Source organism: Mus musculus, chromosome 5 (assembly GCF_000001635.26).
Source record: "Mus musculus strain C57BL/6J chromosome 5, GRCm38.p6 C57BL/6J".
In the NCBI taxonomy this organism is placed as follows: Eukaryota; Metazoa; Chordata; class Mammalia; order Rodentia; family Muridae; genus Mus; species Mus musculus.
In genome coordinates this window covers 112,417,429-112,433,335 of record NC_000071.6, presented here as the reverse complement: position 1 = coordinate 112,433,335, position 15,907 = coordinate 112,417,429, and the positions used below count along the sequence as shown (strand labels likewise).

The 15,907-nt window shown below is 51.5% G+C and overlaps 1 protein-coding gene across 9 annotated transcripts in view; it reads left to right on the top strand.

The window, feature by feature from the left end:
- Window positions 1-14,185, top strand: part of Sez6l (seizure related 6 homolog like) — a 159,385-nt gene extending 145,200 nt beyond the window's left edge. For 2 of the 9 annotated variants that reach the window (XM_006535155.4, XM_006535154.4), the window contains 5 exons: window positions 4,766-4,960; window positions 6,578-6,610; window positions 7,608-7,722; window positions 8,611-8,713; window positions 11,298-14,182. In XM_006535155.4, the coding sequence (XP_006535218.1) occupies window positions 4,766-4,960; window positions 6,578-6,610; window positions 7,608-7,722; window positions 8,611-8,713; window positions 11,298-11,327 (476 nt within the window). In that variant the 3' untranslated portion in view covers window positions 11,328-14,182. Of the gene's footprint in view, window positions 1-4,765; window positions 4,961-6,577; window positions 6,611-7,607; window positions 7,723-8,610; window positions 8,714-11,297 lie in introns of all 9 variants that reach the window. The other 7 variants (NM_019982.3, NM_001253916.1, XM_030254721.1 and 4 more) reach the window with 7 other exon arrangements.
- The last annotated feature ends 1,722 nt before the right edge of the window (window positions 14,186-15,907 follow it).

The window sequence follows — 15,907 nt, the reverse complement described above, 5'->3', positions numbered from 1 at the left end:
TAGCATCCTGCAGCGAGGCATGGTAGCCACACATGCGAACCCAGCGTGTGTGGGGCGTGGGGGCAGCACGAGGATTGTGGAATCCTTCTATAATTTAAGACTAGACAATTACATATAATCAGAGGCTTGTAGAGAGATCTCCTGGGGTGCCACTGCCATCTGCTGGTCACGTCTGGGTACTACAGGGTACTACGGGGATTGCAAGGAGATTTGAAGGCAACCCTCTGTTCTAGGAAGGTGGGGGCCAGATCTTCCTAAATGCTCAGCACTGCTGAGCCTGGGGAGGACTGAACAGAAACCGGCTCACAGCCTGCACTCCTGCTGGCCCCTAGCTCAGACCTGGCACAGTCGGGTGCAAGTCAGCTGTCTACCAGGCCAAGCAAAGAAACCAGGGAGCAAACAGTCCTGATTTCCAGGGTGGTGTGCGCCCCTGGTAGTGCCTTCAAGCCTTTAGGCGGACAGAGCCTGAAGAACTGTCTCCATTTGGGTGATAGTCACTCACTTCATCTGAGAGCCACGCAGAAAGATTACAACCACCCTTTAAACTGGAGTATCAAAGCACAGGAGTCTCCTCTCCACCCTGGGGTGGCCCTAAAGCAAGAAACTCGTGAGTTCCAGGCTGCCTTGGACTACAAAGAAAAACCCTGTCTTTTAAAAAAAAAAAAAAAAAAAAAAGACTGGGATATAACCCACTAGTTTCCCCTCCTGGGTCTCCCACAGTGTTTGCTAAGACTCAGAAAAAAAAAAAAAAGTTTAAATGTTCTCCTTGCCACAGGCCCAGGAACACTCTTCAGGGTTTAAAAATCCCTTGCCATTACCTTGAGTCCCAACAGTAGGTGTGTAATGCAGTAAGCCTTGAAGATTTCCCAGGACTTAAAGGAGGCCCCATGGTACGACCGAAGACTTGGCTGCAAGTCTCCAACTCTGTGCAGAGCCAAGGGTGAACTTGAACTCAGTGGATGAGTTCCATTTCATAGGACAGCAGCATTGGCCAAGCATGGCCCTCACAAGCCACTGGGCTCCTCCTCTGGGGAGCTGGTTTGAAGCGGACTCCGCACCCCTGCCACTCCTGTGAAGGCATCCTCTCACAGACGGAGGCTCTCCAGCACAAGAGGCTGCATCTGTCGCCTGCACCCACCATTTGTATCAAGCCTCCCTCCCACTTGTGTGTCTGTGGACTCATGAGAACACGGAGTATACTGGATCTCAAGGACAGGACACTGAGTGAGCCACCCCAGTTCCTCTGCAGGTCCCACAGGGGAGCAAGACTCTAGAAAATTGGTATGGGTCCTGCCTCTATCATTTGAGATGCATCTCCAACTGTGTGGTGGCCTGGAAGGTCCCTTTCTGGCAGCTGACCTCTGGGCAGGCTACATGTCGAGTATGGGGGAGAGGGAGAAATGGGGGCTTTAAGTTCTCCTCAAGGCTTTTGTTTGGGTTTAAAGACAATCACTCCAGTGTCAAGGGTGGGAATCAGTGTCCACCAATCCACCCGGTCCTCATGAAAGCCCCCATTCCTCCCGGCACTGACAGCTGTTGTGGATACACCTTTATCCATTCATTCATTTTCTCTCTGGGAAACTAAGACTCTGGACCACCTACAGAGCTGGGCAAGCATTGGCTTAGAGAACTGCAATAGACAATAGGGCTTAGAGAACTGCAGCTAAGCATAGGGCTTCACCGCCCCAGCAGGTCACTGCCATCTGACCCCCAGCCTAGCCAAAGAAGCAGAGATCCAGCCTGTGGCATGACAGGCCCTGACTCCTGACACCTCAGAGCCACTGGGGCCTCATCTACACCTTGTTCTGCTGTGGCTCTCCAGCCTCAGTCCCAGGGAGGGGGGGATGGGCAAGCTTAGATTTGTTTTATTTACTTCCGTGAACTGTTGGGACAAAGTGACACCTAGAAGCAATCTCCAGAGGAACGTGGTTGATTCCAGCTTACAGCGATGCACTTCAGTCCGGCATGGCGAGGGGAGGGGGAGGCGGAGGTGGGGGCACACTGCGTCTGCACTCAGGAAGCAGAGCGTGAACAGGAAATGGAGAGAGGTATAAAACCTCCAAGGCCCGCCTCCAAGACACATGCCTTCCAGGGAGGCTTCACCTCTTAAAGGTTCTACCACTTTCCCAGCCTGGCAACAAGTGTTCAGTCATACGAGCCTGCTGGGGACATTTCACATTCAAACCCCGACACTCCCCGTTCTAGCACGCTGGCACATCGTGGCACGTTAGCGAGATAGGTTAGGTGACTGAATAACAGTTGCCTGTGAACCAAACCCTGGGCTGGGCACTAGAATGCTGAAATGAACACAGTATAAGACTGAGTTCCGGGAAGGAGGGACATCAGAGAGAACACACACCACCACCTCTCTCATGCTGCTGGGGACATTTCAGAAGCTTCTTTGCAAGGGGGCGGGGGGGGGGGCATTGAAATCCCCGGGGACAGAACTGGGTCAGCAAGGAGTCCTTAGGTGCATTTTACAAAATAAGAGGCAACACCATTTGAGACCCTGGCCGTATGTAAGTCACGAGTCTGGGGTCCTTGTGGTGGGGCCTGGACAAGGAGGGAAGGGAGAAGAAGAAGGCCTTCAGTGAGTCTCAAGAGCCTGGCCATACTCGGGGGACGGTCCCAGAGCTTGTCTGCCATAAAAGGAGAGTGGTAATGCAGAAAGGGAGAGAGAAGAAAAGAGACAAGGAGAGAGGAGACAGGGTAGAAAGAGAGGAGACAGGTCAGGGAGGGAGGAGAGAGGGCAGGCAGAGAGGGAGAGATGAGAGAGGGAAGGGAGGGAAGGGAGAGGGCAGGCAGAGAGGGAGAGATGAGAGAGGGAAGGGAGGGAAGGGAGAGGGCAGGCAGAGAGGGAGAGATGAGAGAGGGAAGGGAAGGGAGGGAGAGGGTAGGGAGAAAAGGAGAGAAGAGAGAGGGTATAGAGGAAGCAAGGAGAGAGGAGACAGGTCAGGGAAGGAGGGGAGAGGGCAGGCAGAGGGAGCCCCTTGCTTGACAAGGCACTGGTGTTTACTGTAGGCAGGCACAGTCACAGGGGAGGTGGCCCTGGGGGACAGTTGGGAGCAGTTGTCAAACCCTCCAGTTCCTCTGGGTCTAGGCAGGCCACTTCCCCTGAGTCCTGAACCAGCAGGGTTACACCAGGAAAACAGATGGAAGACAGGGACGCCTAGGTCACGGGCTCTCCTCCGGGCCCTTCTCTCCTGTTCACCTGGGTATGCCTAAAGCTGATGACAAAGCTCTTCTGAACTAGCTGGCATAGGAGGGGACGCCAAAAGCCACCGCTATTCTCAAACCAGCGTGAGGGCCCACAGGTGGAGCTCTATGTAATAGGGAGATGCCAGAACCTGTGCACATCGTTAGTAGGAATAAGCGTGGGGAACCAGCAGGGAAACAGATGGTACCGACGTTCAAGACTGTATACAGGCCCTCAAAAATCAAAACAGGGTCTGCTCTGGGACCCGGTGGTGGTTTTTCTAGGTGTCTACCCCAAAGAACCAGAAGTGGGACTCAGCAGGATTTGCACCCCCACGGTGACATCAATACTGTTTACATTAATCTAACATGTGAAATTTGGACACAGGGCATCATGGTCTGCTCATCCACGGAATACTATTCAGCCTTAAAAAACAGAAGTCCAGCCCTAGCCAGGCCCAGGGAAGCACACGTCGTTAATCCTAGCACTCAGGAAGCAGAGGCAGGCAGATCTCTGCGTTCCAGTCCAGCCTGGTCTATGGAGTGAGTTCCGGGACAGTCAAGGGCTACACAGAGAAACCCCGCGTCAAAACAAACAAACAAACAAACAAGAAAGCAGAGATGCTTATGATACAAGGCAGGAGCCTTGAGGATCTGGTGTGAGAGGAAATAAGCAGTTCTCCCAGAGTACAGTCACATCTTTCTTTACCTTCCTCGAGTTCACCGAGTCCGGAAACTGGAGGAGGGGAGATGGGCCTTAACGCTAGTGGCCCCAGCATGGGGCACCGAGTCCTAGAGGTCGGCTGTTCACAGCTAGTCGGTAAACTTTATGAGGATTTTGCCACAGTTTAAAATCTTGTACATGTCTGAGGGGTTTGCTTCCTGGCAAATGGCTCACCCACCTTTAAATCGGCCTCTGCCCGTACTTGGCGTCTGCAGTACCCGAGCGCAGCCATCAGGGGGAAGCGTGAGCCTATTGGTTGCAGCCCCTTGGCTTTTTGGCTTCACAGACAATTGACCCGGATAACGGGTTTTACTGCGTGGGCACTGCTGGAGGGAGGGAGGAAACACTAGACAGTTCGTGGCAGATGGCGTCGGGGAAGGATTCCTGGAGAAGTGCGTGACAAGGCTAGATCGGAACACACCAGAAGAGCTCTGGAGGAGTGGACCGTCTTTTTAATCGATAATCCATCGCTACCACCATCCCTCCCTTACTGAGCGCCCTCCAAGGGGCGAAGACATTCTCCGTCTCTTACACCCAAGCCCTTGTGGAGTCCTGCAGCCATATTCGCATTTGCTAGGGAGAAAAACTGAAGACCAGAAAAGGTCTAATACTTTCTAGAGATGGCACAGCTAACAAATGATAGAACCTAGATTTTATTTAATTTTGCCCAGATTCTACAACCCTATTCGCTCTGTGGTACCCACGTGTCATCTGTATCCAGAGATGGGAGACAGAGCGGGAACCATCTGGGCACAGGGTGGGGTTCTAGAGAGAGGATGCCGCCGGGTGGGGCTATGTCACCCAGAGCCTGGGACTATCTCAGAGCCATGTCTGGCTTCATTTCAGCTGAGGAGTCCCTGGCGTGTGACAACCCAGGACTGCCTGAGAACGGGTACCAGATCCTGTACAAGCGGCTGTACCTGCCCGGAGAGTCCCTCACCTTCATGTGCTACGAGGGCTTTGAGCTCATGGGCGAAGTGACCATCCGGTGCATTCTGGGACAGCCGTCCCATTGGAGTGGGCCCCTGCCCATCTGTAAAGGTAAAGAAAGAGACCCAAGGAGCCAGGGTGAGGGCTATCTCCAGGGGAAACTGAGAGCTTGCTCTGGGGAGAGGAGGGGGTCACAGAATACAAATCCAGTGGGTGCCTGTCCAGTCTGGTTTCATTTCTTTTCTCTTTTTTTCGAGACAGGGTTTCTCTGTGTAGCCCTGGCTGTCCTGGAACTCACTTTGTAGACCAGGCTGGCCTCGAACTCAGAAATCCGCCTGCTTCTGCCTCCCGAGTGCTGGGATTAAAGGTGTGCACCACTACGCCTAGCCAGTCTGGTTTCTTCATTTGTTCATATATTTGTTTCTTGAGACAGGGTATCATGTAGCCTTGAACTTCCTTTGTAACCAAGGCTGGCCTTGAACTCCCATCCTCCTGCTTCTACCTCCTCAGTGCTGGGATTGCAGGTGTGCGCCACCTCACCAATTCTTGATCCCTTTTTGTTACTGTAACAAAATACCTGAGAATGGATACTTTATGAAGAAGTCTGTTTGGTTCAGGGTTGTGGAGTTCAAGGCACGACTCTGCACCTCTGGGGGATGCATGCCGCCTGCTAATGCATCAGGGCCATCCCTCAGTGGGACAAAGAGAGCATGCCAGCTCTTACAGAGCCACTGAAGCCCAGCCATGGCCCCCTCTGAAACAACATCAACCTATAAATCTGGGCACTAATTCTGAAGCCGAGAAGCCAGCTAGCTTCTCAGCAGAGGGCATCACTGCTCAATGGTGACTTCAATTAGTCAGAATCTAATCAGGAGTCCTGGGGCCTGACAGAGGATGCATGCAATGCCCTGCACAGCCTGGCCGCTCTCAGTGCAGTTTTCCACTTAAGCCTTCACTTGCTTCTACACTCTGCATCCAGGAGTGCCCTGGTGGGTGCAGTTCAGTGCTTGGCCACCAGGTGGCTTTGGTGATAGATTATCATCCCCAGCACCTTGAACTTCAGGGTTATAAAAAAAAATACGAGTTTATGAAAATAATTTATATAGACTACTGATCCCAGCCAATAACTATGGGAGGTGAATGTAATACAGTCAGTATCAGGGTCTTGAGTCACACATCCTTGGAAAAAATATATAAAAGACTCCGTGAAGATATTACATAGTTAGAGGTGGTGTCTTACACCCACCAGAACAGCAATTGAGAGGCTGTCGATGAACGTTCAGGCCAGCACAAGAGGCTGTCTTGAAAACGCAAAACAAAACCTTAAGAGCTGCGAGAGAGACTAGTGCCGCAGGTTGGAATCCCAAGTTCCCAGCTTAGACACTGTGTGACCTTTGAGGTCTCACTGCACTTCTCTGAACCCATTCGCTCTCCTTTAAAATAATGATAATGAACCATCACTGTGTAGGAGATTGGCAAGAAGTGGGTGGGAATGCACGGGCTCTTGGCGAGATACAGAATGTGTGTCATGTGCCATCACAGTCCATGACACTGCGGATGCTTGCCCATCTCCTTCCTCTCAACATCGCAGGAGGTACTGTGGGGAACTGCCTTGCAAGACACCATTGGCCCCATGCTCACCCCACACTCCTGGGGACCATCGACCCCCTGTCTGTGCAAACAGTGAACTTCCTCTGAGTTGACACTGCTTCCTGTTTTCTGTTTCAGTTAACCAAGACAGTTTTGAACATGCATTGGAAGGTGAGTCTTCCTCTATCTTGTAAGTTCTAGCACATCAGGCAGCTGTGTTGATAGGTTTTCCCGGGGCCTCCGGACATAGCTACTAGGGCTGGAGAGAGAGATAGACGGTTAAGAGAGTCCACTGCTCTGCAGAGGACCAGTTTTGTTTCCAGCACCCATGTGAGGCAGCTCACAACCTCGGGCTTTGCTCCCTGGCACAGTCGCCTCTCCTCCTGGATGTGGCTTGTTCCTATGGACAGGTGACAACAGCTAGCCAGGATTCTCTCGTTTTTGAGACTCCTTCCTTCCGTTCACATCTTAGTCACATGTCTCCTTGCCATGACAAGATTCCCAGTGGAGGCAGTTTATGGGAGGAGGGGCTGATTGTGGCTCACAGGCCACATTTTCACCCATGTAGGTAGTGGCTAATGTGTTACAGATGGGAGGATGGCTGAGCTTTGTGAGACATGGCCAGAGAGGGCTGCAGAGGAGCTCAAGCTTTCTAGAACCAATGTGAGAGAGGAGGATCCCAACTCTGCTAGGAAAAGGCTCCCAGGCCCCAGAATATCCACCAGGATCTCTGCAGTTGCCACATGCATTGGGGGCAGCAGGAAGCTGGGCAGTAGAGCTGTCCACACTGCCCCGAGCCACCCCTGGGCACATCTCACAAGCGAGCTCTAGAATGGGCCCCAGCCTGGTGCAAGCCATTCACAGAAGTGGCCAGAGAACGAGGCAAGATGATTGTAGAACTTTGTCCAAGTGACTCCCTGGATTGAATTTTTAACCAGATTTCTGCTTTCCTATGGGTTTAGCATGAACAGGGTTCGAATTGGTTCTCAGCGACCAAAGGGTCACCACAGCCGAGGGTACAACCCAGCTTCTGCTCTGTTTCCTCCACGGCTCTTCTGTGTCTAAGGCTGTGGGATATCAGCTGGGGAGGGGCACTCACTTGAGAGCCAGGTTCCCCGTGGGGGTGGGGCTCATGGGAGACTAGAAGCTCAGTGGCTTGTGTGCTCAGTAGCAGAAGCGGCAGCAGAGTCCTCACTGGAAGGTGGGAACATGGCGCTGGCCATCTTCATTCCGGTCCTTCTCATCTCCTTGCTACTGGGAGGAGCCTACATCTACGTCACGAGGTAGGCTGGGTTGTGCCGTTGTGAACCTCACCTCTGGGGCCTCAGCATCTCTGCCTGACGCTTGGGTACAGTGGCCTCGTGTGCCTCGTGAGAGGCTGTGGTCAGAATCAGAAGGCGTCTTGGTGACTTTTTGGGGACAGTCATCCCTCTGTTCACTTAGCAAATGTAAGGGGTGTCCCAGGGCTTGATCCCAGGTGCTGAAGGTCACAGAAGTTGCCTTCAAAGGACAAAAAGCCACGTCTAGAACAGTCACACACACACACACACACACACACACACACACACACACACACACACATCTTCCTCACGATTTCAGAGCCACCGCCATGTGCCAGAAGCCTCTGGGCTCTGGGAACATCGCAGTGAGCAAAGCAGACTCCAGTGAGGAAAAGTAGCTGATCTCCGAAGCACAGGAGGAAATCAAGGACCGATAGTCGATAAACAGAAGAACCCTGGAGCAGAGGTTGCATGCTCCGGTGGAGTGGGTAGAAGAGACCACGCTGAGTAACACTTCTGAGCGGGCTTTAAAGTGGTAGTGAGTGATGTGGGAGGCTGGCAGAATGGTGTGTGGGTGGCCCTTGTAGACCTCACCCCTGCCTTTCACAGCACAGCGTGTGGTGGGGTGCCATCCAGGGAGACACTGGCCGGTGTTAGAAAGACACATAAAGTACTTCACAAGTCAAAGAGAGGGGGGAGGGGAGAGGGAGAGAGAGAAGGAGGGCAAGGCTAGCTTGCTGCAGCCCTATGGGATCATGGGTGAAGAGCACTTGCAGGTCCCTCAGTGGGACCCCACCAGCTCAGGGCTGTGTCTACCCACCCCATGCCCTTCACAGAGCCCTGGGGCATCAGGGTAGGGGTGCAGCTCCATCACTGTTGTTTTTCCTGCAGGTGCCGACAATACTCCAGCCTCCGCCTACCCCTCATGTACTCCCACCCCTACAGTCAGATCACCGTGGAGACTGAGTTCGACAATCCCATCTACGAGACTGGGGTAAGTGGTCCTACTGCCCTCCTGGAGGGCTTCCCCTTGCCCTCCCTAATCCCGGAATGAGCAGAGTGCCCGGACAAGCCATCAGTGATTAGAACCCAGCTTGGAGCTTCCAGGGGCAGCTCTTGTGTCTAGCTGAGCTCCACTCCTTAAAAGCAGTGTGGCTCTTTCTGCACCTTGCTGTGCAGGCTCCTTTGGACATCAGGAGATGATGCAGATCAAGCAGGTGATGAGAGAGGGAGAAGGGGAGGGGAGAGGGGAAGGGGGAGGAGAACCTCTTGACCTCCCTGTCAGGAAAACCTCACAAAGCACTCTTCCATGAACCTGGGTGGCCAGGTCACTCACTCTTTGGAGCCTCTGGGTGCATCAGGAGTTAAGCGAGGGATGAAGGGTGGGTTGCTGCCCTCCCGCGGCTTGCATTCGAAGTCCTTCTGTGACTAGGATGAGCAATGGGAACATGTTCAGGTGGCAACAGCAGGAGCTCCCCACTCTTCCAGCTTTGTCCAGCCAGCCAGCATTGGATGTACCAGGCTTGTGCACTGCAGGTGGCTCAGCCTGGCTGCAGGCTCACTGCAGAGGGCTGCAGAGGTTGGCTATGTCCACACTAGGCAGCGGGACCCTTTCAGCTCCCTCAGAAGCTTCCAGCATCGCCAGGAACTGCAGTTGTGGTTATAAAGCTGCTACAGGTACAATCACACACAATCCTGTGAGCGGAATAGCTTGGCAGAGCACACAGCACCAACAATGGTGTGTGATGTGCCACATGACCCTGGGACTCTTCTCTGTGACTCAAGAGGACATGGAGGGCCAGAGAGATGAAAGTGGCTCGGACAAGGCTGTTCATGCTTGACTTGAAATCCTGAGCCTCAATCACACTGGCCCATAGTTATGATTAGTTATCATCCTGAAGGACCACGGAAAGCTATCAGGTCCCGTTGCTGCATGGTGGTTGGGGACCCTTGAGGTGGGTGGAAAGAGTTAATGAAGCTGAGGTGTAGACATGGCTGAAAGTTAGATGATGTCTGGCAAGCAGGGCTTGTGAGAAGGTCTGAGGTTCATATGGGGAGCTTCCAGGCTTAGGGCTGTGTGACAGATCTGCCCTCGAGCCATTGTGTCGTGAGAAGTCATTTTCCCTGCTATTAGGAAACAGGCAAATCCGCCCCTTGTCCACACTGACCTGCCACTATTTTCTGCTTTGACCTCCTGTGTGAACTATCCCCTATATGAACACTCTGCTCACAAGCCACGGGTTCACCAAGGCTCAGCCAGGATTCACACCACCCTGAATCACCACACCACCGTGATTGCTTGGACACGGAGACTTGTGGGTAGTAACAGAAAAAGAGGCAGTTTACCAACAGAAACGAATGAGCTTGAAAATAAGCCAGAATTGGATTGGCCGGGGGTCTGTGACCTCTGATGGGTCCCTTCCGAGTTGTAGAAGTTCTCTGCTCTGGCAGGCTGTTTTGTTCCCTTAAAGCTAAGGATGGGCTTCCGGTCATCTGAGGTTGGCTTTTTCCACATCTGTCTTGATGCTTCTGGAAGCCCCTCCCCTATTCTCCCACCTACCCAGACCTGACCTTCGGAAGGTGTTCCTCACATACTGCCCACCGTATTTCCCATCTGCCAGAAAGTGTTCGATGTGACCTTAACTGTGTTAGCCTCACAGGAAGTGACTGTGGCACTTCCAAGTGGGAGCCTGTGACTTCATTGGCTCCTGGCCCTCACCTCTTATCCACTCAGTGGAGAAGGGGACCAGCCACAACTATATGGTCTTTATTCTCAGATCTGAGGTGAAGGTCCAGCTGGTGGTGACGGAATTTAAAAGATGGATTTGTATCGGCTGGGGAAGTTCCGATCACCTTAGAGTCGGAGCACATCCTGAGGCAATGGGAGGCTAGTAGCATCAGAGGGTTGGGGTTCCCAGAGTACCAACTATGTCAGCTCTGCCTCCCCCATCCTCCATCTTTGCAATCACTGTGTGATGATGACTCTCTGCTGGCAGGCCTGGGGGGGAGAGAAGACAACCGGGTCCAGCTAGTTGCTCTGGGGTTGAGTTGGATAGTGAACACACCCTGGCTGGGAGTCAGTCAAAGCCAAGGAATTCATTTTATTGTATCAGTCTTTTGTTTATATAGAATTGAGGAAGGAGGTGGGGATTTTTGGTGAGGTGAGAAGGCTTAGGGGGCAGGGAAGGGTGACGGAGAGTATGGGGTGACTGACAGGGCCAATAAAGTTATTCTACATAAGCGGTAGCTAGGCAAAGGTAGGCTTAAGCAGGTGTGCTGAGTCACTCCAGTACAGAAGTGAGCAGACAAGTCTCTAAACTCGAGCAAAGGCTCAGACTTTCTCACCAAGCCTCCGTATCAGGCCAAATAAGGCTCAACAACTATGGTCACAGAGTTGCGGGAGATCAGACCCCAGAAGACGACACAGCACATCCGCACACCTGTAACAGTGATTGAGCAGAGCAGACTACAGTGTAGAGCCCCAGGCCAGGGACACAGTGAGGTATGACACCTTAGAAGCCTTGGGATGTCACTCTGCCACTCAGGGCTTAACCCATCTCTTTTGCTCTGTCCTACAGGAAACAAGAGAGTATGAAGTTTCCATCTAACAAGAGCTGCCCTGGAAAGAGGGACTTCAGACAGACAGACAGACAGACATGAACTGTCGGGACCTCCTCAGACATTCATCAGAGACCCTGTGGCGTTGGGTCGCAGCCCAGCGTGGCCGCCATCTTTCCGCTACACTGTTTCTTCGCTATACTTAACTATATTTAAAATTGAAGGCTTTGACACCGGTGAGTTCGGTACATTGAGGCTGCAGCCAAGGTCGCACGACGGCCTCCGTTCCCAAGGCAGGCAGAGTGGCAAACTGCAGGTCAAGTTGGATCAGCAGTGCCAGGCTTGAGCCGCACCCGTCCTGCATGGTCTTCGGCAACACACCACAGCACACTCGGTACAAACGGAAGCCCCAGAGTTGTTGGAGTGTGTCTTGCAGAGTTGCCTTGGAGTGGAATTTAGCCTGAGTACTTAAAGCCCATATTTCCCCTCCAAAACAAAGTCTGTGTCCTCTTTTCTGATTAAAAAATTCCAATTTAAAAAATTCCTCTAAAAGGTCTTTACCCCATCTTCTCCTTCCTGTGGCCTTCCGAAAGCAGCAAAGATTTTCCCAGAATTCCCTGGGGCCCAAGGAACGAGAATAAGATGAGCAGGCAGACCCTTTCTTAACAGGTGATAAGCCCAAAACACTGTCAGGGAGGAGACACAGATCTCCTGTGGAAGGGGACTTCAAAGAGGGATAGATACTGGATGAGCTCTGTACTGGAACCCACCACAGCTGGCATGGACATCCTGAGACTAGGGTCATAAATCTACAGACAGTTGGACTACAGAGTCACCAGGTCTGCAGGGGAGGGAGGGCTACATCCTGACCTGAAAGCCAGGGATCTGCTCTGATTTCCACCTGGGCTCCTAGGCTGTCTTGGCCTTTGACATAGCCATGAGAGACACTGCCTCCCAATCTTGTTCTCACAAACTCCCTGGCAGGGGAGGTGCTGAGAAAGAGAGAGGCCCCTCCCTGGCCTCTGAGTCTCTGGGGGAGCAGGGCTGAGGGGGTGGGGAGGTGGCATCAGTACCCAAGCAGATTCCCTGTAGGCAGAGCATGGTAGAAATTACAGGCTTAACAAGGCACAAGGTCCAGCCCGAACGTCAGTAAAAACAAAATATTTCCCAACAGCAGACCCTCCCAGCCTTCAGCGACTGCTCCGTTAGCCTTCGTTAGAGGCCGTGGCCCTCCAAAAGACTGTTTCCTAAGTTCAGTCCTTAAGAAAGGTGTCAGAGTTAGGTGCTGGAGGAGACAGCAGGCATGGGGAGAGCAATCACTTGAGGACCATGTCGTGACCAGGGGGTGCTCAGCAGCCAGGCATGTGAGCAGTCAGCCTAGAGGACCCTCCCTGTGTTCTCCTGTGCTATCTGGGGTTGTTGTGTTAAATCCCTGGGTTTCAAAGAACAGAAAGCACTTTCTGGCTGCAGGACTATAGGGAGATTACATCTTCTCAGCCCTCGTCCTAGCAAGGATAGACTCATCTTCCTCCAGGAAAGGCCCCTGCGTGCATGTGCCTGACCACTGTGGCCAGGGGGGTTTCTGGTCACCCAGCTCATCCACCCACAGAGGAACCAGAGGAGAAACTGTATAGGCTCGAAGGAGCGGGGGCCCCTTGGGGAAAGACCTACTATGAGTAATGTGGCCTTTCTCCCAGAGGCAGAACCTATTCTTGATGCTTCCAACCCCAGCCCCGAGTCACCTGCAAATTCTGTCTGTGGTGTTTGATTTTGGTCCACTGTATACTCCTAAGTGGAAACTAAGCACTTGCCTTCTATAAAGGCTGACTGTGTGTCCCTTCTAACCCTGCTCCCTAAAGCTGACCAGGTCATGCCCAGGTCATCTCTTGACTATTGGGGGAGGGGGGAGGTAGTGTAAAAATGTTGATTTTTTTTTTTAACGGGAGACCAATATCTCAGTTCTGACTTAGTAGTACAATTGGTGTGGCTGTGTTTTAAAATGTTGTTCTAGCCTAGAGGTGGATCGTGCGAGCTCACAATGTGCAATGACTGAAAGGACGTGGTGTCTTTTTTTTTTTTAATACCTGTGTATCTGTAACATGTAAAGGTTTGATTAAAAATAATAATGATGATGTTACCAGTGCCGAATTATCAGATGCCAGTCCCAAGGCATTTCATGATGGTCCATACCTGTCTGTTTTTACAAGATGGAAATTTGAACCCATCAGGATTAAATATTTTTCGAACGGGATACACTCGTGAGCCCTCCCACAAGCAGCTCCCTGCTCTGACGTCAGTGGGAACACGTGTTTCGGAACGTGCGCATCCTTCACACTGATTGGCGCAGGCAGCACGGTCAACACGCACAGCTCCTCCCCCTTCTGCTCAGAGCTCATCTTCCCTCCCCCCCCACCCCCCTTAGCTTGCCTTTTGGTAGACTCATTTTGCCAACATAAATATTCTGACCTCTGCCTGGGGGACCATCTTTCCAAGTGATCACAGCCTGAGCCTTTGAAGCCAGCTCTTTGGAGAACTTACAAACCTCAGGGGACAACTCTGGAAGTCCACACACAGCCCTGGAGAAGGAGAAAGGGTTTAGCCTGAATGGGCACCCTGGGGACTCCGACGAACCAATGGGTAGCTTCAGGAACCGTAGGCAAAAAGACCTCTTCCTTTGGTGGTGACCTTCCTGTGTCTTCGATGAGGCCTGGTGAGATGGCACTCCAGGCCCAGTCTTGTGCGGCACTCGGCACCCACAAAAAAACGGGCGTCTTCTGGGACGCTTGCTCTTTCATTTATCATCAAATGGAATTTAAAAAAGGCAAACTTTCTAAGCTAGAAAAAAATGAAATGAAATCATTTTCCACTTTGTATATATTGCTGCTAATAAAACAGTTGTAAAAGATGTTGCCTGGATGTGGGTTTTGTTCCAAAGCTCCGCGATGACACCAGGGACTGTTTCTGGTTTCTGGAGATCGGGATGAGGTAGCAAGTGCTGATACTTCAGATGGAGATGCAAGACCTCTCTGCAGTGGCCCTGGTCACCTTTAGAACAAGACCTGTCTGGGGAACTGCTACAAAAGGAGTGAGCAAAGTTAGCTAGCGGGGTCAGTGGGAGGCTCCAGACCTGATGACCTGAGTATGATCCTAGGACCCAGAAGGTAGGAGAAAGTTGGCTGTAGCTACTATCCTCTGACCTCCTGGTACATGTTATGTGCATAGACATAAACAAGCACACAAAGAAGGTAAATATAATCTTAAAGCTTTATTATTATTATTATTATTACTATTATTATTATTATTAAATAGACCAAAAAACAGGCTACAGGGTTTTTTCCTTCTGGTAATAACGCATTTGAGTTCTATATAATTTTCAACTGTGTTTTTCAAAAGAAGATGCCATCATTTCTAAGGAGGAGGAAGAAGAAGGAGGAGGAGGAGGAGGACTAAGAAGAAAGAGGAGGGAAGGGGGAGGAAGAGGCAGGAAGGGACATGCTCCTGTAATCAGGAGACAGAGGCAGGACTATAATTCAAGTCTGTCTTGGGCTACACGGTAAGACTGTGTCGCAAAAAGAAAAATAGCCTCCAAAGATTTCAATTCCAAAGTTTTCAATTTATATATCTTAATCTAATAGACCCTCTCAGTAAACATGAATAGAGAAATGTATTTGTAGCTACATCAGCAATTTGTGTGTCTTTGTTGTTTCTTTGTTGAGACAGAGTCTCAGCCATGAGCCATAGTAGCACAGCCCCAGGCTGCTCATGGTGCTTGATTTCGTTCACAACAATATTGTTACATTTTCCCAATCTGCCTCACACTGGGCTTGCTTCCCGAACACCTGCTGGTCAGCAGTCTCTAGCTTTAGCTTGGAGTGGTGGGGCAGACAGCAGTCTGGAGAGTAGCAGATCTCCTGAAGGGAAGGCACACTGGAGACTACTTCAGTCCCAACTCCCTTCCTCTCTACCTTAATCCCAGTCAGATTACCTTGGAGAACCGCAGTCCCCACGTGGAAGCAACATCAGGATGACAGAAATAAGAATTCAATGGGCAGGAGAGGAAGCCTGGGTCTCAGAAGACACTGCATTCCTCCACCCAAACAGCAAAAGATCCAATGGAGGCGGTAGCATGCAGATTCTGCAGCTAGAGGGCTGCCCTAGGGGATCCTGAGCACGAGAGTGTAGAAATGCCATTTTCAAAATTTCTACCAGCCTTTCAGGTTTTTTTCCCCTATAAATTTTCATCCAAAGTCTCTCACATTTCTCTGAAACATGTATCTGTATGCATGTTTCTGTGAACACCTTGAGGCCAGAGGTTCCTTAGTTAGGGTTTTACTGCTGTCGAGAGATACCAATGACCAAGACAACTCCTCTACGTAAAAAATTTAACTGGGGCTGGCTTACAGGTTCAGAGGTTCAGTCCATTATCATCGTGGTGGGAGGCATGGCAACATCCAGGCAGACATGGCGTTGGAGGAGGTGAGAGTTCTACTTCTTGATCTGAAGGCAGCTGGGAAGGAAGCTCCAATTCCACACTGGGTGGAGCTTGAGCATAGGAGACCTCAAAGCCCACCCCTACAGTGACACACTTCCTCCAACAAGGCCACAGCTACTCTAACAAGGCCACACCTCC